Source organism: Micromys minutus (genome assembly GCF_963924665.1).
Source record: "Micromys minutus genome assembly, chromosome: 10".
Classification (NCBI taxonomy): Eukaryota; Metazoa; Chordata; class Mammalia; order Rodentia; family Muridae; genus Micromys; species Micromys minutus.
In genome coordinates, this window is record NC_137979.1 from 63091857 (window position 1) to 63116860 (window position 25004).

General features: G+C 54.4%; 1 protein-coding gene across 1 annotated transcript; it reads right to left on the minus strand.

Annotated features, from left to right (window-relative positions):
* Nucleotides 1-1828: 1828 nt before the first annotated feature.
* LOC308426401 (uncharacterized protein) lies at nucleotides 1829-6752 on the minus strand. Its single transcript, XM_080924142.1, has 7 exons — nucleotides 6546-6752; nucleotides 4976-5059; nucleotides 4200-4288; nucleotides 3629-3814; nucleotides 3259-3396; nucleotides 2939-3131; nucleotides 1829-2520 (listed from the first exon to the last, which is right to left on the minus strand). Exons 1-7 carry the CDS (start codon nucleotides 6745-6747, stop codon nucleotides 2237-2239), a joined length of 1176 nt encoding a protein of 391 aa, XP_080780268.1. The 5' UTR covers nucleotides 6748-6752; the 3' UTR covers nucleotides 1829-2236.
* Between the last annotated feature and the right edge of the window lie 18252 nt (nucleotides 6753-25004).

Here is a 25004-nt window from a genome sequence, read left to right on the forward strand (position 1 = left end):
GCAGGATCGGGGTTGGCTCATGGGGAGCCAGAGGAAATTTACAGCCTCTCCCTGTCCGGCTTTGTAAACATTTGCTGAGCTGTCTGCCTGCTAGACGCTGTGGATTTAACTCCAGTCCCACGGAATGTGGGTGGCTTTAGGTGGGATTCCTGGCTGCGCTGGGGGAGACCTGCACAGCGGCTGTGAAGACCTCCACAATTGCCTAAGGGAATATGTCTGTGTATGTGGGTATGTGGCCAGACATGGGACTTTCTGAAGCCAGCTGAGGCCTTTGCTCTCCTTAGCAATGGTCATGGTTTCATCTTGTTTCACGCTTCACTGGGTAGCTGAGCTTAAGGCCAGTGTGGCCCAGGGAAGAGTTAGCGCCTCAGGGCTGATGGGAAGAGACATGGGGGGAAGATTTCCCACACATCCAACTACCAGCCTCCGTGCAAGCAGGCCTTACAGACAGGAGCCTCACCCTTCCATTCGTGTGGGCCTCAGTTCCTGCAGCCAAATGCAGGCCCATAGCAGCACAGGGCTCACTGGCTCTGAGCTCACTTGCCTGCAGACGTTCTGCTCTTCCCTTTCCTCTGCCATAGCATGGTTGCCTCTGGTCATTTATCCTCTGATGTCACCAGTGACCCATGAGGCTTCAGTGTCTCCTGGACATGGACTTCAACCCAGCCAGTTACAGCAGCAGCCTCTAGGTGGTGGGGAGGTCCCCTTGAGGTCCCTTTCTGACACACTGAGTCTGGACTGACTGACCAGGGGATACATAGGAAGAGGCAGATGGAACCTACCTCACTGAGGTTGGGCACACAGGTAAATAAAGCCAGGCGTGCAGACCAGTCACTGTGGAGGCTGATGACCCTCACAGAGCAACCATTGCTTAGGAAAGGTCAAACCGAGCTTCTGCTGGCTCTCCAGTTTCTAAGGCTAGAATCAGAGCCAGTGAGGGGCTCCTGCCTGGTTAAGACACTAGCTCGCCTAGGAAGGCTTATTCCCCATCGGTGCCGGCACAATGCCTATGCATTGCCTGTCTCCAGAAGGCAGCATGGGAGAACAAAAGGGAAGGCACTGGCTTCATGTTCTACCTCCTGAGGCACAGGAGAAACACGCCGGGGCCCTGGGGATCCCCGAACACTAGACCCCAGACAGAGCTTTCTGCAGGTGCAGGGCACACAGCCCTTTGCCGCAGGCAGGCTCTGGCTTGCACTAGCTGCGGCCCAGACTGTCCACCACACTGATGTCCCCCGCCTGTGCCTTTGACCGTCCCACACACCGTGCCCACTCTCTCTAGCAGCTTCCTAGTCCCTTCACGTTGACATTCTGTCTCTTCTTGGGTTCCTACTAAACGGTGAAAGCTGAAGTGACAACTATTGCTAGTTTAGATCCTGACATCCCCCAAAGGTCCCTGTGGCAAGTGCTTTACCTCCATGTGGACCCAGCTACAGGGATCACTAGTCACACCAACACCTCCAAGCAAAAAGACAAAAGCCACCTTTGCTCTAGTAAGTCCAGTGACATGCAACTGACTGGGGGGTGCTTCCCTTTCTGCAGGTTTGTATGCACATCCGGAATGAAATGTCCGTGAGTGTGTCTTTGCAAGTTTCCCCTGCATGTGTGTCTGTGTGGACTTTGTACCTGGTGCCAGTGGAGGCCACAAGAGGGCATCAGAGCCCCTGGATTTGGAGTTACAAGTGGTTGTAAGCCACTGTGTGGGTGCTGGGAACTGAACCTGTTGCTCCTTGTCGAGTATTTCACCGGGACATAAAAGCTGTCAGTACAGTGCCTTCAATATTTTATTTTACAACCCACCTCTAATAATTCCACAGTGGCTGTGGAATAATAAATCTCTAAGGAGCTATTTGCTTAAAGGCTCCCATGTAGCCCAGGCTTGCACCAAACTCTGTGTCGCCGAGAATGGCCTTGAACTTACAGCTGTGAGCCAACACAACTGCTGCGGATCAAACCCACGGTGCTGGGGACTGAATGCAGGCTTTATGCTCACTAGGTGACCAGGCTACACCTCCCAGCCCCGGGATCTGCCTCCTTTCTACTTCCTTCTCCAGATATTCACACATAGCTTTTCCCACTTTATGCCTGGTTATTCCTGACTGCACGAGGCTGTCATGGGAGAGTCACTGGAACAAACCAGAGGCTGAGTGATGTCATCATCCCCTCGGAGAGGATGAGCCTTCACCGGGCTCTCGGCTTGAGGCATGTCACTTCAATCGTAGCACGGGGTCCCCCCTCAGGGCCTCAACTGTCTCAGCACAAACTCCCACTTCCTCAGCGCCAGTTCCGTGTCCTGAGCAGACACGTCTCGGTGCCACACGGTCCTCACAGACTGTTCTGTCCAGGGAAACAGCAGCACGCTCACGGCATGGCCAGTCTGAGCCACCTCCTCTGCACTCACAGCCTGTAGACGCTGGCACAGCTCCAAGGGAGGCAGCCCAGCCACCTGCACCAGCACCATGTTGGTCTCCACGGTGGCAGGATCCACAGAGCAAATGGGTGAAGCCAAGTTTCGGAGTCCTGGAGGCAGAAATGGTGGTGAGTATACCCAAACCCCAGGGCACAACCATGGACCACTGCCAGAACTACCCCACGGGGAAGGCAGAAGGACACCCCAATTATCGTGTGGGGAAAGGGTCACAATAAACACATCAGATGTGGGAACGTCAATAGGATCATTATCAAGATTTAGAATATGCACAAAAGACCCAAGTCGAGGTTCCACTCTGGTCTGGTTCCTGACTCTGCTGATTGCATCCGGTGTGGAATGCTTCTTGGAGTAGGACGTGGTGAGGCAAGAGGACCCAGGTCCCATCCTAGAGGCTAAATGTCAACTCTCAAAATGCTAGACTCTTGGGATGCAGATCCTGCTGCTGGGGACATCTAGGCCCAGGTAGGAGGGAGCAAAAGGGAGGGAGGGTGGGGGTGGTCCAGGCACCTTTAGCGAATCTCTGGGCATTCCCATGGTCCCTTAGCAGCACCTCCTCTGCCTCAGCTAGTCCCACCAGGGCAGCGGCAGCCAGCACTCCAGCCTGACGCATGCCTCCACCCAGGGCCTTGCGGAGGCGCCAAGCTTCTTCAACGAAGTCCTTGGATCCCCCAACCAGAGCCCCGACTGGTGCACCTAGGCCCTAAGGGAAGAGAGGAGAGAGTCCTGGAGCCTATCCTGCAAAGCCTGCCCGTGAGATGGGGAGGGGTGAGGGCTGCAGCCTCTGCGCCAGGTAAGAAGGTCTGGCATGCACAGGAAGGCACATCTACCTTAGAGAAGCAGAAGGATACAGAGTCACAGTGCTCTACAAGGCGGGCTGGGGGCACACCCAGAGCCACGGCTGCATTCATCAGCCGAGCTCCATCCAAGTGGACCCTTGCCCCGTGGGTATGAGCCAGAAGACGCACCTGAAAGCAAAGGTCGGGGAGTGTTCAGAGGCAAAATTTCCAAGAGGCCACTGGGCTTGGAATCTTTTCTTTCTCTCTCTCTCTCTCTCTCTCTCTCTCTCTCTCTCTCTCTCTCTCTCTCTCTCTCTTTTAAAGCCATCTCTCCAGTCTGACAGAGAGAGGATTTTCCCAGGGATAGGGACTGTTCAGGGGACACAGGGCGCTGGCATTGGGGCCCAGCTGTGTGGGCTACCTGTCGGAGGTAGTCGATGGAGAGCACCCGGCCTCCTGCGCTGCTGTGCGTGTTCTCCAGGCACACGAGCTCGCAGACTGGATGGTAGGCGCTCCCGAAGCCGCGGGTTAGTGCCCTCTCCAGTTCATTCAGGTCCAAGGTGCCATGGGGCAGGTCTGGGAGGGGGTGGGAATGCACCCCAGCGATCTGCAGGTGGGAGAGGACATTGGATCAAGTGGGTCCGGTGGTACCTCCAGGTAGGAAGGTTCCTGTGTAGTAAGAGCCAACTCTGAAACCCAGGGTCTTTCTTCTGAGCATGTGTACACAGCATCAGAGCTGGGAAGGCTGCTGGTTCCTTCCTGCTTTTCTGTACAGAAGCAGCCCTTTCGCTTCTTTCTGGAGTGCCAGTGCGTCACCAGTCCACTAGGGGGCAGTAAGGCATTGCAGCAGATGAGCAAATCTGGGCCCAGGCAGTCCCTTCCATCTCCCCTCTGCCTGTTCCAGCCTGGCGCCTGGGAAACAGGGGCCTCCCTTGACAATTTAGGTGGCTGGAGAATGTCCAAAACCCAGGGGAGTGTTGTCTGGTCCTTACCTGAGCCACCCCGCCCTGCTCATAGACGTGGAGGTGGCATTCCTGCCCAAGGAGGACTTGGGAACCCCGGCGCCGGCAGTGACCCATCACTGAGACAGACAGGAGGAGGGCAGGACTTGGAACTGGGTCCAGAGGTTCTCTCTGCCCTCCTTAGCTTGGCCAGGCTGAGCTAGGGACCCCAGTGAGCTAAGATGGCCTCTGCCAATCAGGAGCCAGCACCCCTCGAAACACTTCGCTGCCACATGTTGAAAAAACTGGTGTGGGGCTGGAGAGATGGCTCAGTGGTTAAGAGCACTGACTGCTTTTCCAGAGGTCCTGAGTTCAATGCCCAGCAACTACATGGTGGCTCACAACCATTTGTAACGAGATCTGATGCATTCTTCTGGAGTGTCTGACAACAGCTATGGTGTACTTAAATAATAAATAAATAAATAAATAAATAAATCATTAAAAAAGTACTGGTGTGCTACACAATTCTAGGCTGGTATTACTGTGAAACCTGGACACTAACAACCTGCATCAGACCCCTGGGGCCAGCAAGGAAGAGCGCCAGGATGCTGTCTCCAGGAACAGGCAGCCCAGGGTACCAAGAGCAGTCAGGCCAAGGCTGCAAGGTAAGCATCCAGGAGGAGCAGCTAGGGAGTGGCAGAGACTCACAGACCTCAGTCTTCCCACTGCTGAGTGCAGGGTGCTCCACCAGCTATACCCAAAAGAAACCCGGGTGTGTTCTCACCAGTGCCACAGAACCCAGCTTAGAGGGGCAACTAGACACTCACCAGAGATGAGGTTGGCCATGGTGTTGGTGGGCACAAACAGAGTCCTCTCTACCCCAAGCATCTTTGCAGCCTTTTCCTGCAGTTCTGAGAAGGGAGGGGTGGGTAGGGCAAGAATCATCAATTTCTCTGCCACTGTGCTGTGAACAGTTCCGTGTGTGTCACGGGGTCTGATAGTATAGACCTGGGATCCCACTACTCTGCCAAAGCAGGAGGATAACTGAGTTGGAGGACAGCCTGGGCTACATAGCCAGACCTTGTCTTAAGCACTTCTCTCCCCAAAAGTATATTTGTTCAGATGAGAACCGAGGCTCCCATGGGCGGGGCTTGAAGCCCACCTGCCATCCCTGTAGTCTGTGATCTTGGTAACCACGAGCCGTGCTCAGAGGCCCCTCTGTCAATCCTCCTGGGCCACAGTCCCCGCCCCTGGCCACTGAAACTCTCTTGTGGTTTGCACCCCCTTTCCCACCCAGACCTCACACCTGTTTTTCTTCCTTTCCCAGCAGCCCGGGCAGGTGAGGCCTTGTGGTTCCCCTGAAGACTTCCTCTGTACATCACCACGGAGGAAGAGCCTCTGGGGAGCTGCCAGGGCACTAAGAGTATCACTGGCGGCTGAGTGAATGACCTGTGTAACACCCACGGTGGCTTTCCTGGCATTACGCTCAGTGCCGACGTGATCTAGATTCTGTCCACAGAGGACACACAGCGGTGTCTCCCTGAGTCCTGTCCGGGACCCTGCTGGCTGCTCACTCTTTAAGAGTTCTGCTCCCTCTGGTCCACCCTCCTCAGACTCCAGGTCAGGGCAGTACCTCCCAGCCTTGATGTGGTGACCTGTTTACATCAGGTTCCTGCTGAGCAGTGTACCTCAGCGTCTTTGAAGTTCCTGGTAACAGCTTTGTCATCAGAGATTCTAGATCAGCCCCAGTGACCCCTCCAGGGGTCAAGTGGTGATCTGCGGTTTATCTCTGGACCAGCTGAAGCTGTACACACCCAGCAGCACTAGAGGTCCACTTCAGCAGCGACTATTGACCCCGGGTGGGCTTTGGCTTCCTGTCTCCTTAAAGTACTCCCTAGGTTACGAAATTCTACCCCCTGGGAAGGCGCGTCAAGCACTTTCTTTGCTAGATTGGTTTTGTCTTTGTGAAGTGGACTGGTGAATGAACGAAGGAGAGTGGTTCCGCTTCATTGCAGTCAGACCTGCCTCACGCCCTGGTTCTTCCCCGTTTCTGACGTGGGTCCTTGAGCTCATCTCTTGGCCACCTCTGGCTTTGCTTTGCAAGCATGGACAACGTCCATCTGGGCAATTGGGTGGCAGTGGACAGAAATTACCCAGTGGTCCTGTTAAAATGCAGGTTCTGGTTTCCTTAAGCCCAGTGTGGAGCTCAAGAGCCTGCATTATTAAGGCTCTCCCTGAGAACGAACAAGAACGCAGAGTGCACCACTTAGCCTGTGGGTGTGTCCTCAAATGCCAGGCGAGGCACCCCTCTGCGTCTGTGCTGTCCTGTCAGCACCGCGGACAGCGTCCCGGGGTCACCACAACGACCCCTACCCCGGGCCTGTTCGCCCGGCTCACCGTGGACCGTAGGGTCTTCGCCGTAATCATCGTCTCCTACAGCTGCTTCGGCCATGGCGCGCCTCATGGCCGGCCCTGGCCGAGTCACCGTGTCGCTGCGCAGGTCCACCACGTGGGCTGGCATCCCCGCCCAATTCCTAGACCACCGAGCCCAGGGCACCCTGAGCCCCGGGACCGCGGCCCGGGCCAGGCTGCGTAGCATGGCTGTGGCACTCGCCTTCCCCGCCCGCAGGAGCGGAGGACGGTCTGTCTCTTCCGTGCCAGCGGGGAACCCGTGCCAAAGGACACTTCTGACCCGGAGCGGACCTGAATTGAGCTGAGCTGGGCAGGCCCGGGGCACTGTGGGAATTGTAGTTCTTTCTGGAATTTCATGCACTTGGCGAGCCCCTAAGCATTCTGGGAGTTGTAGTTTGTGTTCCGTCCCTTCACAGACTAGGAGAATTTGGGAATGACAGTTCCTTGCTTTGCTGAGTGGGAAAGGTAGCTGACATAAGGGTGATTTTGGCATGTATCTGATACTGCTCTCGACACTGAAGATTTAACTTAGTTAAGCGTCCCAGCCACTCTGGGAAACAACCTGGATGTTTGGGAATGGAATTCAGGTTCTCGTAATCAGTATCAGTACCATCTTAACCTCTGAGCCATCTCTCCAGTCCCTCACAGTCCTCGTTTTACACCGGATGAAACAGGCTGCAGACGCTGATGTGAAGTCCAGGAATCATATGTGGGACCGTTGCCTGTAAACAGTAGCTTTCAACCACTGGAGTCTTTTTAATTTTTCTCTTTTGAAACATGTATCCCTGGCTAGTTCTGAACTCACTGGGTAGCTTAGTTGACTTTGAACGTCTGACCGTCACCCCGCTTCGGATTTCAGGTGTGTGCCACCATGCCCAGTTTACTCTGTGCTGGGAACATGAAATAAATCTCTTAAAAAATAAATTTAAATCTGGACAGTGGTGGCTCACACCAGCACTGGGGAGGCAGAGGTAGGTGGATCTCTGAATTCGAGGCCAGGCTGGTTCACAGAGTTTTTTAAATTATGTGTGTGGGGGAGGGAGGGAGATGCACATGACTGTAGTTACCTAATGGGGCCAGAAGAGGGCGCTGGACACCCTGCAGAGTGGACCGTGCGTCTCAGTGTCAGGCCCCCTCTCTAGTACCCTTTTGGGGATCGTTTTTTGAAACAGTCTCACACTGTAGCCCACACCAGCCTGGGACTCATTCTGCCTCCGCCACAGAAATCCTTCCGCAGCTCCCCGAGGGTTGGGATTGAGGAATGAGTTGCCACGCTCAGCTTTTCTTCTAAGACTTATTTATTTATCATATATAAGTACACTGTAGCTGTCTTCAGACACACCAGAAGAGGGCATCAGATCCCATTACAGATGGCTGTGAGCCACCATGTGGTTGCTGGGAATTGAACTCAGGGCCTCTGGAAGAGCAGTCAGTGCTCTTAACCACTGAGCCACCTCTCAGGCCTGCTTTTTCATGTTTATGTTAATTTTTTTTGAGACAATCTCACTCTAGTGCAAACTGGCCTGAAAGTCTCAGCCACCTTCATGCCCCAGCACCTCCCCTCCAAAGGACTGGGATTACAGGCATGAGCCACCATGTCTACTTTCTGCAGCACTGGGGAATCAATCTGAGAATCTCATACTTGCTAGTGAGGTGCTTTGTCCAGTGTCTTGGGCAGGACTTCCATGGAAGCATCTTGTCTCTCAAATGATGTAGGAAGGAGGAAATCTCTAGATACCTCCAAGACTCAGTTTCCCATATGTCATACCTCCAGCCCCAGTTGAAGACATTCCTGTGTCTCCTGCCTAACACCGTACTCTGCAAAAACATATCGAAATGCTGAGCATGGGGCTGCAGAGATGGCTCAGTGGTTAGAGCACTGACTGCTCTTCCAGAGGTCCTGAGTTCAAATCCCAGCAGCCACCTGGTGGTTCACAACCATTGTAATGGGATCTGATGCCCTCTTCTGGTGTGTCTGAAGACAGCTACAGTGTTCTCACATACATAAAATAAATGTTTTTTTTTAATAACACAAAAAATCAAGGAAAACAAGATTCGCCCACTCCTACCTGTGTGGCCACAGACAAGTTGTGCTCAGAGTCCCTACCTAATTCTAATGAAGATGGGAGGCTGTACTTGTCCCACCTGGCTCATGGGAAGTGCTGCTGTTTATCCTCACACTGGAACTTCGAAGCCCTGGAATTTGGTACTTCTATTGTGGGATACACTCTGACTTACCAGGACCAAGAGGTGACCTTTCCTCATACAAGGAGGTTGGCAACTCAGCCCTGCTCAACAGCTGTTTCCAAAGCATGGGCCTCGCTGTCTGTCTGTGGTGTCTATTGGGAGCTGATCTGAGCGGGGCACGATGGCAGCCGAGGCCCCGGTCTAACAAGGCATCTCCCAGATGCAGACTGTGCCACCTCTCCCTCAGTTTGCCTTCCTCCTGCGGTGTCTGCCAGTGGTGTGTTGGGAAGGAGCAGCCAGCCAGGCTTCCTGGAGGAAGCGTCAGTCTTTGGTGACAGGCGATGGAGGAGGAGAGACTGACTGGGGTAGGGGACAGCATGGGCCAGGAAGATGGTGTTTCTGTTGGAAGTTCAGGGAGCTGGGGAAGTAAGGAGGAGAGGCAGCCCAGAGGCCACCTGTAGGGACAGAGCCAGTTCTAAGAGACTCTTCTCTCCCAAACACCTAGAAGAGCCATCCTTAAAGCGTACAGAGGTCAAGTGTGGTGGGCCTGGGACCCCAGGGACCTCCAGCTAATAGAAAACCCCCTGCTTCACCAGAGGGGGGTGCTCTGGCCCTGACCCACAGGCTCTGCCTGATTCCCGAATTCCAGTCCTTAGAAAACAAACCCTTATCTCATTGTCTGGCTCCAGCTTCTGCTGGGAAATGGGGGCGGGAGCGAAGGCTCCATGGGAGGGGGGTGGATGGGTTGGGAGCAGCCAAGGGAGCTCTCTGGAGAGAGAGGGGACAAAAGAGCAGGTCACCTCCCTTCCATGGCAGGAGCAGAGATTAGCCACCTGCTTGTAACCCTCTCAGAGACTGCAAGGCCTTCCTGAGGGAGCGCCCTGTCAGCCCACAAGCAGTGGTGAGAAGAACAGGCTTGAGAACTCCCTCCAGGTGACATAGCTGGACCCCTAGCTTTTGTCCTTCTCAAGTGACCTGTCTCCCCACAGGCACACTCTCCCTGGGGGCGGTAGAACAGTCTCTGTTGCTAGGTCTTCCAGCCTGGTGCTTGGGGACCAGTTCTAACTTGGCCCCAGGATTGTGGCGGAACAGGCAGGAGTGGGGATGTGTACAACCAGGAGACCATACCAGAGCTCAGCCTGAACCTGTCTGTCTGTCTGTCTTGTGTGTGTGTGTGCCTGTGTACATGTGTGCATGCGTATATGCTTGTGTTCATGCACATGTGTGTGTATCTGTATGGGCTGTGTTCATGCAGGGGTGTATAGTATGTGCATATAAATGTGTGCATGTTTGTGTACTGCCTTAGCTATACCTGAGGTTTGAGTCATCCTGGAGAGAGAACTAGAGTTGTACAGACTCCACGGTAGGCAGGCAGAGAGGGAGAAGGCCCATGGCTAGGTAAGAAAATCGGAGACTTTTGGAGAAGGCTGTCTTCTTCCTCGAGCTCCTGACTTGAGACAAAAGCCTGCCTCCCACCATTTGGCCCCCTGCTGATGGACAAGTTTTGAGCCTGGATCAGGACAAGTCACAACAGTTCTGGGCCAACCAACCAAACTAGCTCTTTTCATCCCTCAATAGAAGAGAACCCTTCAGAGACAGCAAACCCTGCAGGCCTTGGGGAGAGTGGATTTTTGGCTTTCCAAGTTCTCCCTGTGTTGGCTGTGTGCGCTGTCCTTCAGCTGCTGGCTCTGTTTCTGTGGGGCTGAGATCCCCCTGCAGCTACCTGCTCTGCTCCAAACTGCTCCTACCTCCTAATCCTTTCACCCTATTTCTCAACTGTATCACTAGTGACAGTTGGGGACAAGTCACCCTCCCTAGGGCAAGCAGTCTCCTATAGAGTTGTCTTCTTTAGTCCTCTGCCTTTGCCCTGGCCCCCAGACTGGCCCCGTCCTTCTTCCTCTCTGAGTATGGCACTGTGAGCATCAAAGAGTTTACAGGGTCACTTCCCCCTGCCCGTCTCTCCTCTCATCACGGCCACTATGCTGGGCAGGACGACCAGAGAGTCCGCCATGGTTGAGCCTTTTATTTGGTGTTTATGTGCAGGAACACACGTGCATGCATGTGCACACACACACACACACACACACGGAGGCCAGAGGTCACCCTCAGGTATTGTTCCAGTGTCTACCCTATTTTTGAGACTGAGTCTCTTACTGGGCCGTGGGACCCACTGATTAAGGTAGGCTGGTTACTCATTAAGCCTTAGGACTGTGCCTGTTTATGTCATCAGAGTGGGGACCTTGAGTCCCAGGCACCTTTACCGGTTTCTCTATGGGTGCTGGGGGTGGCACACAGGCCTTCAGGGATACAAGACTAACACTTTAGCAACTGAGCCATCTCTCCAGCCTCTCGACGTAGCTCTTTGTCTGGGGATTTTCACCAGCACTTTAGCCTTGTGATATCTGCTTCCCCCTGTAGTCCCAGCATCTCCTGCCTGGGCCTTTCCCCATCCCAGCCATCAGCAAATGGTCTTGGTTCTCACCTTCCCTGTCTTTGGGTCTCAGCTGAAACATTCCTCTAGCCCAGCCTGACAAGGAGAGGACCGAGTCCTCTTCCTGGGTGACACAGTAATCCTTCTTCCCACTGTCTACGGGCCACACGTGCACATTTGTGTCACCTGCTCTGTGCAGCTGATCCTTGGAACAAGGGCCAGCCCTGTGCCCTGTGCACTTAACCAAGTGCCTGATTCTGGGACGTGTTGAACGATGGCTGAGTGGCTGATGGGGGAGGGGCAGTCTGTGTGTCTCTGAGTGGCTGACACAGGGAGAGTCACTTGGTCTAGTGCCCCTTGATCTCGGGCCACTGGCTGTGCAGACGGAAAGCAGGTGTTGTGTGCGTCCAGGACGGTCTAAAAAAGATCAACCCCACCCTCTCCATCTCTTGCCACTTGAGTGAGGATCTTACAAGACTCAGGCCAGGGTTTCTGGGGGGAGAGCTGTCTTTGGGGTTTTGTTTGACTCCCTGGCACTGGGCCAGGCTGGTGCAGGCTCTTGGATGTGGGCACATGTGCGCACAGACGCTCACATGCTGAGGTGGTTCAGTGTGCTGCGTGTGTGTATTCCTGTAAAGCTGGGCCGCTGGCAGGAAGTGCGCTGTGGGGAGGCTGCTGGGAACCCTGCGGTCCCTCAGCGATAAGGAGAGGCAGCAGATTGGAGTTGTCGATAGCAGCTGGCCCCAGTAAACAGGGAGAATGTCCTTCCCAGCCACTCAGCCCACCCCTCCATAGGGCACCGGTCCAAAGAAGACCAGGGGCATCACTGTTCCAGCCTCGGGGAGGGGTAAAGGAGGGTGGTAGGAGAATGTGGGGTGCTGCCTTAGCAGTGGGCAAATACTTGGACCACATAGCTTCCCCACCATGTTGGGAAAGGGAAAGCGGTCCCCCAAAGTCCCTGCATGTCCCCTATGTGGAGAGCCCACTGGTTTTGTCCTGCTACATATGAGGAAACTTGGCACTGTGCCCTGAGGGTGAGGTGTGAGTTCAATAGGGATCACAGTAGGCAGGTTCGGTGTGCAAACAGACACAGCAGCTTCAGTTCTGTAAGGCAGATTCCCTCTGCATCTGCTCACCTCACCTCTGCATCACCCCCTCTGCATCACCTCACCTCTGCATCCCTCACCTCTCCATCCCTCACCTCTCCATCCCTCACCTCTCCATCCCTCACCTCTGCATCCCTCACCTCTGCATTCACTCACCTCACCTCTACATCAGTATCACCTCTACATCCCTCACCCCTGCATCCCTCACCCCTGAATCCCTCACCTCTGCATCCCTCACCTCTGCATCCCTCACCTCTGCATCCCTCACCTCTCCATCCCTCACCTCTCCATCCCTCACCTCTGCATCCCTCACCTCTGCATTCACTCACCTCACCTCTACATCAGTATCACCTCTACATCCCTCACCCCTGCATCCCTCACCCCTGAATCCCTCACCCCTGAATCCCTCACCCCTGCATCCCTCACCTCTGCATCCCTCACCTCTGCATCCCTCACCCCTGAATCCCTCACCTCTGCATCCCTCACCTCTGTATCACCTCACCTCTCCATCCCTCACCTCTGCATCCCTCACCTCTCCATCCCTCACCTCTGCATCCCTCACCTCTCCATCCCTCACCTCTGCATCCCTCACCTCTGCATTCACTCACCCCTGAATCCCTCACCTCTGCATCCCTCACCTCTGCATCCCTCACCTCTGCATCCCTCACCTCTGCATCCCTCACCCCTGCATCCCTCACCTCTGCATCCCTCACCTCTGTATCACCTCACCTCTGCATCCGTCACCTCTGCATCCCTCACCTCTGCATCCCTCACCTCTGCATCCCTCACCTCTGCATCCCTCACCTCAACACAGTTGGGAGGGATCTGACATGGCTCTGTACAGAGCCTCATGTTTTCCTGTCTCCGGGATGAGCTTTGACTCCCTTACTGAAAAGCACACAAGGTATATCTGTGCCGAGTAACAGACAAAGGTGAATAGCAAATGAGCTCCCATGTTGTGGCCACTCCCATCAAGAAGGGGACCATAAAGCTATGGTGCTCAGTGGCTGATGGCACAAACCTGCCTTCCCTGCACTGGGTCAGTGGCTGAGGCAGCAGGATTGTCATGAGTCTGAGGTCAGCATGGGTTACAGAGCAAAACTCTGTCTTTAAAGGGGGTTAGAAAAAAATACATCCTGGTCAAGGTTCCAGAAACTTCCCCTTGCCCTCCCTCCCCCTGCCTGCCTGATCATCACCTGCTTCCCTGGCTGACGGGCCACCTGTGTCCGTCTCTCTAGACAGTCAACTGTGGCTGGATTTTGAATCATTGTGTAAGTGGAATTCTTGAGGTTAGGAACCGTTTTTCCTGAGAGCCTTCAGTCAGCTGTCCTTCCTGTTCTGTGGAGGCCTTGTAACTTTCTAGTCTAGACCTAAGCTTTACCGTGTCACTTGTCACCTGCCAGCCTTGGGCCCTGGGGCTTGGCAGCAAGACACCTGCTGAAACATCTCGAAGGCCCGAGGACACAGTTCCAGTCAGGAACCGTCAGCCATGTCCGGGAGCATCTTTGTTCCTGGCTCTGCCCCTCTGCTTCTGTGGCCTGGGGTGGAACCAGTGAGTCACAGCAGGCTACCTCGAAATCCCTCTCCCCAAGGGATGGAAGTGTACTCTCCTGCTTCCCATCGGGATGACTCGTGCGTCATCAGACTTACTCCAGCCCTCTGGGCAGGCAGGCATGTGGTATGTGTGTCCTTGGGACGTGCAGGACCTTGCTTTGTGTTTGGGTCATTGACACTCCTCTTAAGCAAAGGGTCTGTCTTCCCGAGGACCAGCCAGACAGTGGTTAGCTTACGTATGTTGCAACCTCCTCCAGCTGGGAAATGTATGCCCAACCCTCGCTCTCCGGGTTTGATCTTCCTGTGTACGGCATGTATTTATCTATTTTGGTTTATGTGTATATGTGTGTATTTGTGTGTGTGTGTGTGTGTATACACTCACCACCTCCTGTGTGTGCATCTGAGCTCATGTAAACTCACCATCTACTCTGAGTGAGTCTGAGCATGTGTGAACTCACTACCTGCTATCTGTGCATCTGAGCGTGCCAAGGAAGCCACAGAGACCGGGGACAACAAAAGCAGCGCAGGGGAGTTGAGGTGACAGGTGGCCAGAGAACTAACAGCCATCATGGTGATTCTAAAAGGTACTGCAGACTCCCTTGGCCACTCGTGAGCTAGGGTGCTGCACAAGTCAGTCACCAAAACTGCTACAAGCCGGTGGCTCCTGGGTGCACTGTCACACATCCAGGAAGATGAATGGCTGGTGGATGAGGAATGAGGGGTCACGTGGAGACTTCACAAGGGATAGTAGGCTATGGGAGGGAGGGGCTCCGAGGGAGCAGAGCCTCAGGGCTGGTCTGCCTGGTGGTCCTGTGACAGGAACTTACTGAGACAGACCACCTTTGAGCATTTTTGCCAGCCAAAGCATGAGGAGACCACACACCCGGGCGTGCTCCCTCTGCCCATCTGGAGAGACAGTCATGTGTTGCTCTTGCAGTCATGGGACTGGTCACATGTTACAGTCATGACCAGCTCATGATCTGTTTTTTTCCTTTGCTTCCGGCAGAGAGCCAGCTCCATCCTACCCCCATGTCCCTTCTGGCCGGGCTGAAACGACCCTCACCACCTCCTGCACCATCCCCTCCCCAGATCGCACAAATGGAAGGCTACGTGGACCTGCAGTGTCTGGCTTATGTACCCACATTTTGAGGTCCCTTTTGGGGTAGCGCCGCCAGGATCTGCCTTATGGGGAATTTGAGGGATATCTTTGGAGTATGGGAGCCCAACAGAGACGGCTTGGAGGAGCAGAGAGGGTGTCCTGGGGAATCCTGGGGAACTATTGCCCCTGGGTGTGTTTGGCAAGCAGTTAGCCTACAGGAATTAGGTGGGGCAGGGAAGAGCATGGGCTACTTGAGATAGCATAGTTCCCACTTGAGGGCCGCCCTGAGAGGCTGGAGGTTGTAGCTGTTGAGGGCAGCAGCCTCAGGCTCCCCAGAAGAGTTTGGGAGAAGCCCTACCAGTTGTGCTTAGAGACTTCCCAGGAGCCCCAAGTTCTAGCGGGCAGCAGGATAGACTATTGTATATTCCGAGCCATCTGTCCCTTCCCAGACCCCACACCTCACTCCTGATCCCTGCCCCTTCCTCCAAGACAGCTCACAAGTCACACGTCCCCCCCACCCCTAGCTCCCTGTTCCCAGCCTGGCTCATGCTCCCAACTCCTAGCTCACAGGACAGCCTGGCTCCTGGGCCGTGCTGTGTTTGACATTATTTACTGGGCAACTTCCTTCTTCTTCCAGGAACTTGTCTCTAACTTCAGGCGGCTTCTGATCAGGCAGCAAGACCTCTAATCTCTCGAATCTCATTTACTGGCACCAAGCCTCACAAGCTTCCTGCTACTGAGCCTGGGCTGAGGTGCCGGGTCAGCACCCTGCCTGCCGAGATTCTCACAGCTCTGGGAACCCCGGCTCTGTCCTTTCAGATTTTCAGGCAGGAGGACAAAGGGGTCAGATTCTGGGGCAGGATGGCCAGCTGCTGGGTGGGTTCATCTCAACAGCCCCTGGGATCCTGAGTAGGGTGTGCCTTGGGGCTCAGGATCTAGCCCACAAAGACAGTGTCCCTCCTTCTGCCCTGTGGATTTAGCAGAGGCCCCAGAGGGCATGCATCTCTTGAGACTGTCCCCCGTGTTTCCTAAATTCCCTGCAGCCTGGGGTCAGAGCCCACTGGGAAAGCCTGGGAAGGTTTGGAAGACCAGCAGGGATTGCGGGTGTGGTCAGTGTTCCAGGCTTTGGGCTGGCTAGACTGCCAGGCTTGGCTTGATTGTCAAACCTAGTATGCTTCCCAAGTCCCCTATCATAGTCTGACATCTGCCTGGCCCCCTTCTAGGTCCTGGGTCTTTGACAGGCAGGTCTGCCTTACTCAGGAGCAATGTTCTTGAAGATGTCCCTGACTTAGGACTGTTCTGGACTTTGCTGTTGTGTGAAGAAAAATCATCAGTAGAAACCTTGTCCTAATTTTTTTCTAGACTATTAACATGTGACATGAGACCATTTTAGTGGCTGGGAAGTGACTGGACCCCATACCTCCTCAGCCCGGAGACCATTAGGAAAAACATAGGTCCTACTGTGACTGTTTCTTCTGCTGAGATTCACATCTGCCATTCTCAATTTATGATGTAAATTGTAGCTACTGTGAGTGAAGGGCATATAAAGTGCCTTCCAAATACCTACTGTGTGCCCAATACCTACTGTATACTGAGTACCGTGCCCCCACACCTACTGTGCACCAACACCTACTGTGTGTTAAATACCTACTGAGCACTAGATGCCTACTGTGTACTGATCACCCACTATGTGATCTTATCCATGAGTTCACCATTTAGTTATTTCTCCCAGAGCCAGAATTGGAACTTCATAGCTCGGATTGCTGTATGTTGCCCTTTTACCCTTTGGGGAGGAAGTTTGGTGCCAGGAAGAGCCAACCCTTTGTTATCTGTCTCCACAGAGCCTATTTCAGTACTGTTCGTTCTCCACTGACAAGCCTCGCCTCTCTTCCCCTGGCAGTCTGGCAGAGGATAGAGAATGGTCATTGTTGGACCACTTAGGCATCCCTCTTGGTCCCTAGTTAGCTCAGTGGGACATTTTTGTCTCCATGGCAGGGTCTGAGGAACATGGGGAAGAAGGAAGATAGTTTGATCTGGCACATGGGCTCATACAGAAGGCACCAAGGACTCACCCCGGAGTCCCGGGACATCTGCTAGGCCATCTTCAGAATGAAATGTGAGAACCAGGGGCTGGGGTGGATGCTGCACTCAGCAGTTAGAGCATATGCTCGACGGACGAGCCGTCTCCCCAGCCCAATCGTATTTCTCCTTAGTGCTAATATTCGATGGCTTTTATTCATATTTATATTATCTTTATTATTATAATTCTGCTCTTGGATCCATGAAGACAGGGTTTTACAGACCCCAAGGCAGCCTTGAATTTGCCATGTAGCTAAGGATCTTAACATGCCCGCTCTCCTGTCCTCCCTCCCACACATGCAGTGCTTGGCTGTAGATGCCAGTCAAGTGGATATGTATTTTTAACATGTACAGCTGTATCAAGGACCAATGCCTCAGTCCCAACGGAGTGGCCAGACCCCAAAGTGCTAACTAAGGTTACAGGCAAGAGATGCCACACCCAATTTTGGTGGATTTTTATATGCAGTAATGTACCCATGCCCCGCAGAGACCCACAATCTGTAAACTCCTGTGTGTGTGAGTTTTATTGGCAGGTAGGCACATAGTCCTAATAATGTCAGGCTTCCATGAAGGCCGTTGTTTCCTGGGTCTGATACTTTCTCGTTCTGGTACCTGCTTGCCGAGTCCAGGCTGGGAGAAGGCCCCTCTTTGGGGTATCTGGAGGGCTGTGTGCAGAGCAGAGTCCCAAGCTGGTTTGCTGAAGACAGGAGGTGGAGCAGGTGACCTGTGGGTGATATGGTCACAGAGAGGCTCACACCCCTCTGGAGTGGGGACAAGCCTCAGTGACTCTCACCCTGAGGTGTGGGACCCCATGACCATACCCTAAGACCTGTTCACTCAGCATAGGACAGCATGCAGAAGCCAAACCTCCTGTGATGAGGACCTTGGGACCTCAGGCAAAGCTGCTTCTGGGCACAGCAGAATTCTACAGGCAAGCTGGACCAATCGAGAGGTGCCAGCAACCCTGAGGCTTGGGTACATTCCCAACAGTGGTGTGACAGAGGTGAGCTGCCATCTGGGGGAGGGAGATTCTGGGAGAAAACTTCAGGGTTCTCAGTGGATCTAGCAGTTTGCCAGCGACTCCCACTGGTGACAAAGCAGGCTCAGGAGGCTCCTGTAATTACTGTGGGCAGAACTGGAGACTGGGCATCCAGTGTTCAAGTCTCATGAACCACAGTAGGTGGCCAGAGTGCATGGGGGCAGCAGAGGACCGTGCTGAGCGGGTGGGGAGCACGGTTCAGTTCTCATTCCCTTCTGTACCTGGATGAGTCACTACTGTTTTAAAGCCCGTCTCTTCCTCCAGGGAGTCTCCTATGATAGCCCCATCTCTGCCAAGGCCATAGCCTCATTCTTCCATCTCTCCTGCACCTGGCTTACCTCGAGGCTGCTTCTGTCCTTGTCACTGTTTGTCCCATGTTCCTCACTGGGCTGTAGGAGCCTTTACTGGTTCTTATTCCAGGATCCCCATCATGAGGTTGGGCGTCAGTGAGCACTGAGGAAGTATGTGAGGACTGAGAGGGGGGCTGGGGAGGCTTTCTTTAGAAGACGGGGCCTGGAGAAATAAGGGGACAGACATGAGCTGGGGGACAGACATGAGCCGGGGGACAGGACATGTCCATCAAAGGCAGGGAGCTCTGCTGGCCCTGGGACAGACCAGGGCGATCAGCTCCTATTGTCAGTGGGGGTCCCTCTGAGCTTTTGGTTTTCTGAGATAGCATCTCACTGAGCAGCATGAGCTAGCCTTGAACAGCTCGAACTAGCCTTGAACTCACAGGGATCTGCTGACCTCTGCTGGGACGTAGCAGGTTCCTAACCAGGAACACCACAGAAGCAATCCTTCCGTCCAGGCTGTGCGGACCCTCCTGCAACAGAGGGGGCGCAAAGGGCAGCTGACTCTCTCTGAACGTTCACTCAGACTTCCTGCCTAGGCCACACAGTTCAAGCGAGACAGTCCCTTGGAATCTGGAGGTCATGTGTTCAATTTGTTCATGTCCTGTGTGTTTACTGGGAACCAAAAGCCTTCCAGGCACCAGGCTTGGGAAGCCTTGACCAGAGGCTGGGTTCAGGCTGCCCAGCTACCTCATGGTATGCTAGGGCTCTGACCCCACTCCTGGACACCAGCGCCTTCTGTGCTTCGACTGGCTGGCCCCTGGGCTTTGGGGAGAGACCTAAAAGGCTCCTCCCTGTTTGGTTCATTGGGGATGGGTCGGAACAGCCTGCCTAGAGCCCCCTATGGGCAGCTGTTCCCAGAATGGGGGGTTAATTTTTGTTGTTGTTGGCAAACATTCATAGGGTCTTAATTATTTAGACACTGGCACTTATCTCCCCAAAAGTTTCATCGGGACTCTGTGAACAATCATGGCAGGTGGCAAGATGGAAGCCCACAGAAGCACAGACCCAGGTAGCACCCAAATCGTCCTGGCCCAGTGGTCAAGATGGAGGGACCCCATCAATGGAGGCACTGACCCTCCCATACACTCGTGTGTGAGAAGCTGCTCATGTGTTGTGCCCATGGGAGTCTAGAGCTGGCAGGTTTACCCACTGCTTTGCCTTGGCTGCAGCGGGGCATTCCCACCAAAGCCCAGTTCTTCTAGTATTTGGTTGGTAGGTGGAACAGCATAGGGAGTTAGTCGCCCATGAGGCCCAAAGAAGGACCCTAAACTGGCCATGGCAGAGGCAAGAGTTTAAGCCTAGCCTGGACTACACAGTGTGCTCTAGGCTAGCTTGGGCAAAATGAAATCCTGTCTCCAAAAGCTCAGCCAGGAGTTGGAAAGATGGCTTGCGGTTAAGAAGAGCGGCTGCTCTTGCAGCCAAGACAAGGTTTAGTTCCCAGCACCCAGCCGCAGCTCACAAGCATCTGCTACTCCAGTTCTGGGGAACCCAACGCCCTGGGCATCAGGCACGCGTGAGGTGAATGTAGGCCAGACAGGTAAAACACAAATAAAATTTACGCAAAATAAAAATTAAAAATTAGCCGGGCATGGTCCAACCTTGCAAAGGTGGTGGTGATGTCGCACGCCTTGGTCCCAGCACTCCAGAGGCAGAGGCAAGTGGCTCTCTTGAGAGTTCAAGACCAACCTGGTCTACAGAGTTCCAGGACAGCTGGGGCTACAAACCCTATCTTGAAAAAAAAAAAAAAACAAACAAACAAAAAACAAACAAAAAAAAAAAAAAACCACAATACAAAGCAACAATAACAACAACAACAAAAATCCCAAAAAAACAACAACAAAAACCTTTTTTTCCCCTTACAATTTTATTTTTTAAAAAACGGAGATACATGTACAGATTTTTAAAGGTATTTTTGGCATAAAACTATATGAATATATTTTTGTCAGTACTTGTTTTTTTTTTAAGGTTGGTAGTGTGCATTGAAATCCCAGCTTCTGAGAAAGCAGCTCTCTGTGAGAGTGACTTTCAGGCGAACTTGGTCCCTACAGGGAGAGCTACAGTTTGTCTCAAACTGAGGCAAGGTGGGACGGGAGACCTTGGCATTCCAACCCTCCAGCTCGGGAAAAACGGGGTGGTCTTACAGCGTTTATTTTGCAGATGAGCCTCGGACTCAGGACACTCTGGGGTTGGTACCGTGTCATTCCATTTACAATCAGCGGCCCTAGGGATCTGGACTAATGGAACGTAGTGGGTGTGGTTCACCCCTCCCTGCTAGGTCCCAGCTTTCGCAGCCACACAAGAGATTCCTGGAGTGACTTTGCCCCAACCTGCCCCGAACTTGGAGGGTTGTTGAGGCTTCAGAGGCCAGCCTTCCCACACAGGGTCAGCTTCAAAGTGCTTCACCAACGCACCCATAGCCAGACCGTCGGGTCTGTGCGCCCACAGCCAGCAGGCCTCAGGAACCTGCATCGCGTTGGTCTGGGTGGGAGGACCAGTGTGCCCCCACCCTCCGGGAAAGGAAGCAGGACAGCATCCATTCCACTAGCTACTCATAAACCCAAAGGAGTGAGCGCGAGAGGAGCAGGACGGGAGTGGGAGCTGCCCCTGGGGACACCTGTCCCTGCTCGTACCCATCTTGGGGCTTTCGTTTGTGATGTGAGGGTGGAAAGCCAACTAGGACCAGAGCAGGGCGAGCTCCTGCCAGGGTCCCACTGGCCTCCGGGACCGGTGTGTGGGGGTCAGGGTAGAATTCTTCTCTGAAATCGAGCATCGTCCCCGTTCCTGCAGCCTGGGAGAGGTGCTCTCGGAGAGGAGGACTCTTCCAGGCGGGAGATTCCCTGCGGCTCCCGGCGTGGGGGCTGTGGGCTTGGTAATTGGTGCCTCGATTCGCAGCTGGGGTGTAGGGCTCTCAGATGGGGGCAGGAGGCCTAGTCTCGGGCAGGCCCTGGGGAGATATTGCAGGAGGGAGGCGGGTAGACCGGTGGTGCCAGGTTCGGGAGGGCCTCCGTGCCTCACTGAGCTGCAGGGAAGGGGGACGGGTAGGATCCCTGGGGTAGCCAGGACCGCCCGGGCCCCCTTGGGCCCCTGGAAGAATTGGTTCCCACCAGCCAACCTGTTCCCACAGCCAGAAGTTGCCATGGTGACCCCCTCCCACCTTCAGCTACAGCTTTTCCAGTAAAACCACTGCCGAGATCCATACTTCCCGACAGGCACGCCTGCGGGCCCCCACCCCCCTCGTGGCAGCCGGGAGCAGCTGGAAGTTAACCCTGCATATGCCGGGGAGCTGTTGTTGGGGGGGTGGGGTGAGGAAATCAGGAGCCAGTAGTGGGGGCCGTGGGTAGGAGTGAAGGTAGGGAGGAGCAAGATCCTGACCAGCGACTTGAGCAAGTCTGGAACTTGGAGCAAGGAAGCCAAGCTTAGCCAAGCCCCCTGGGCCTCTGGGAGGCCTTGCCTTGCTGGGGCCCACTGGAAGCCAAGCTCCGGCCTCCGGAGGGCCCCAGCTGTAGGTGGGACAGGGTTCTGTCTAGCTTGGACTGAGCTGCAGCCCCCGCCTGGGTTTCTCCCTTGACCCACAGGCACAAATTCTTTCCCTGGAGGCCGAGAGAGCCCTACAGCCTGGGGTTTGGCTTTCCTGTGGGCTGTGGTACCCCAGAGGTCCCAGCCCCTCCTGCGTCAGTGTCCTGCCTTGAGAAGTGGGAAGAACAACACTAGCTGCTTACCCGTCTGAGGAGGAAGATGGTGCTTCTTGAACGACACCACCTTGCTAGGCCCCAGGGACCCGTGGCTAGGCCTCTGTTAGGGAAGGGGCCCCTTGGGGACACTGAGGCTGCAGGCCCAGGGGGGTCCATCTGCGGCTCTGGCGGGCCTCACTTCCACTGTGGGCTGCTGGCTGCTGCGAGCTCTAATTGTTTTCTGTAGCCGGATGAGTAATTGAGAGGTCTTTGAAGGGAATTAATTAGGCCGCTTATTGACTGTAAATGCTTGCCGTGGATGATAAAGGGAAGACTGGCCGCCTGTGTGGGCCCGACTCGGGCACAATCGGACATTTCAGCCACAGTCTGGGGTCAGCTGCTCAGCTTGGCAAGGACCTGACCCTCTTGTCTGTCCTGCCCCCTCCTCCAGGAAGGGACCAAGCACGCTGAGTCCTGCTTAGTCTATTACCTGCATCCACACCCTGCTTCCGGTATAGGAGGCAGCACTGTCTCTGCCATAAGTCTTCCCAAAGGTGAGCTGGGGTTTCTTCCCACAGGAGGAATGAAGGTTTGTTTGACCAGCCCTAAGTTGGGAGCAATTCCCTAGAATATTAGGGTCAAGTCCAGAGACAGGCTGGGGGCAGGTTCTTACCCTGAACTCTTGGAGAGAGGTACCTAGCCTGGGACCTGCTTGGCTGTCCCTGGGCTCCAGCTGTCCAGTCCATCCCCCACTCCCACCCCTCCCACCCCCTCTTTAGCCCCCACCCCTACCCCAGTCCCAGCCCTTTTCTGGGAAGAAGGGAGAAACTGGAAATCTAGCAAGCATTCCTGCCCTCCTAGCTGGGGTCAGAGTGTAAACAGCCCTGCAGTTGGACACAGTTGGGGTGGGTGAGGAGGGCAGGGCTGTGTTGGGGTGGCGCCTGGCTGGCTTGCCAGGAGGTGGCACTGATAGCCCCAACAGAGAAGTAGCCATGGTGACTCCCCTTTCATATGGCCTCTGCTCCCTGCTGGCAGGTTCTAAGCTAGGTCAGTGCTGACCGATTTGCTGATTTTATTTTTGCAGCAGCTCTCCATAGATCAGGTCCACACAGCCGGTACTGAGGTCGGGGATGGGGGGGATAGTCTACTTCCTAGAGATTCCGGGAGCCCTGGCTTCCTTAAGGACTGGCTGAAAGATGGGCTGAGTGCATCTTAACCCCCTTTATCCAGCCAGAGGACCCACAGGGTGAGGCTCTGCCAGGACCTGGGAATGTCAATGTTGATGTCTTGAGGTGAAATACAGACTCCAGCGACTGGGGGACAGCTCCAGGTGCGGCCCCTGAGCGCTCAGGAGTCAGCCCTTGATTCTACTAGAGCTGCTACAATGTTACTGGGTCCCGTAGGGACTCAGAGACGCTCAAGGTGCTGAGCTGGTGCAGGAGGTGTGGCCACGCTCCAGACAGACAGGCAGTAGCAGCTCTGAGGTAGCTGGGAGGGAGAAGACTGTGGAACCAGGTTGCAAGATCTGAAGTTAGGGACCAGAAGGAGATGGCAGCTGTCATCTTAGGGACACAGCGACTTACTGGCAGGAGGGAAGATATTCTGAGGAGACTCTTATGCACCTCCCTTTGGCCACTAGACTATTAAGAGGATTAACCTCAAGAAATTGGAGTCTCACTAGAGACATTTGGAGAAGGGAAGGGCTGAGGTCTGGTGTCAGCCAGAGGGGATCTCCTCTCCCAGGACAAGATGTCACACCGTTCTGACAACCTGTTAGGCCTCCTACAGGAGGGATGAGCAAGGCCAGCCAGTCCCCACCTTGACCAGGACTACTTAGCTCCTTGTGTCTCTTGCCCTCTGTTTAAACACAAACCTCCTGCTAGGACCCTCAGATGGACTTAGGGGGATGCTAGGACCCTCAGATGGACTTAGGGGGATGCCAGGACCCTCAGATGGACTTGGGGGGGATGCCACTGGATGTCTTGTGTCTCTTCCCAATGTGCCCACAACAAATAAATCTTTTTTCTCTGCTTTCAATATAGCTTGTCTCTTCCATTGGCCTAGTGGGGTCTGGAAGCTGAGCCTGCTTCGTTAGTGCTTCCAGGGTCCAGCCAGGAACCTAACAACTTGGATAACTGGATGCCCCTGGTGTTTCCACACGTCCTCCTCACCCTGTGCTGGAAGACGCTCCCATGGGGCCTTGTGAGCTGTCCTCTGTTTTCTCTTGGGGTCAGTCATTGGGAGCACTTGCAGAAGACTGGGGTGGGGGGTAGACCTGTGCTTAAACCCTCTGGATCTGTGGGTCTTTCTCCTCTTCTTCCTCTCCTCTTAAGGAACAGCCCTCTCTCTTCTGCTTCCCCAGCCCCAGATACTCCACACACGACCTCTAACTGTCCTTGAACTCCTGTGTGATGAGTTATTGCACGTGGACTTACAGTTCACATCTGCCTTGGCTGAGCCACCAAGTTAGTAAACAGGAAGACTTGAACGTGTGCCTGCCAGACCCCAGACTGTCTGGCTCTCACCTCCCCCTCTCGCCTCTAGGACCGCTCATCACTGCCCGCGCCACCCCACCCCCACCTGTGTGGTAACTGGAATTGTCTCAGAAACCACAGATGGCACTGAGAAAGAAAAGCCTGTCTTCCCCAAGGTGGCTGAAGCTAGGCACCTGGAACCTGAGGACAGTTGGTAACCCCGGGAATGCACGGGCAAGAGTCGAGGGAGCAGACTTGTGTGCTCAGGCCTGGCTGGAGCCCACTCTTTACTTCTGAGAGGCCCCCTTCTCCTCGGCTCCTTCCAGCCCAGGGTTGTCCATATGCCCCGTCTACTCAGCAGAGAGCAAAGGAAGGAGTGAGACTGCGCTCCACGGCAAAATGACCAATCAAATGCCTTCCTGGGGCCTGGGGGAGGAGCATGCAACAGGAA

Excerpts from the sequence above, each read along its gene's own strand:
- LOC308426401 (XM_080924142.1), bottom strand. The coding sequence starts at position 6,747 with ATGCTACGCAGCCTGGCCCGGGCCGCGGTCCCGGGGCTCAGGGTGCCC. Across the intron at positions 3,132-3,258 it reads TATCCTTCTGCTTCTCTAAG|GGCCTAGGTGCACCAGTCGG; the intron begins GTAGATGTGCCT and ends CTCTTCCCTTAG. Across the intron at positions 2,521-2,938 it reads TGCCCAGAGATTCGCTAAAG|GACTCCGAAACTTGGCTTCA; the intron begins GTGCCTGGACCA and ends TTCTGCCTCCAG.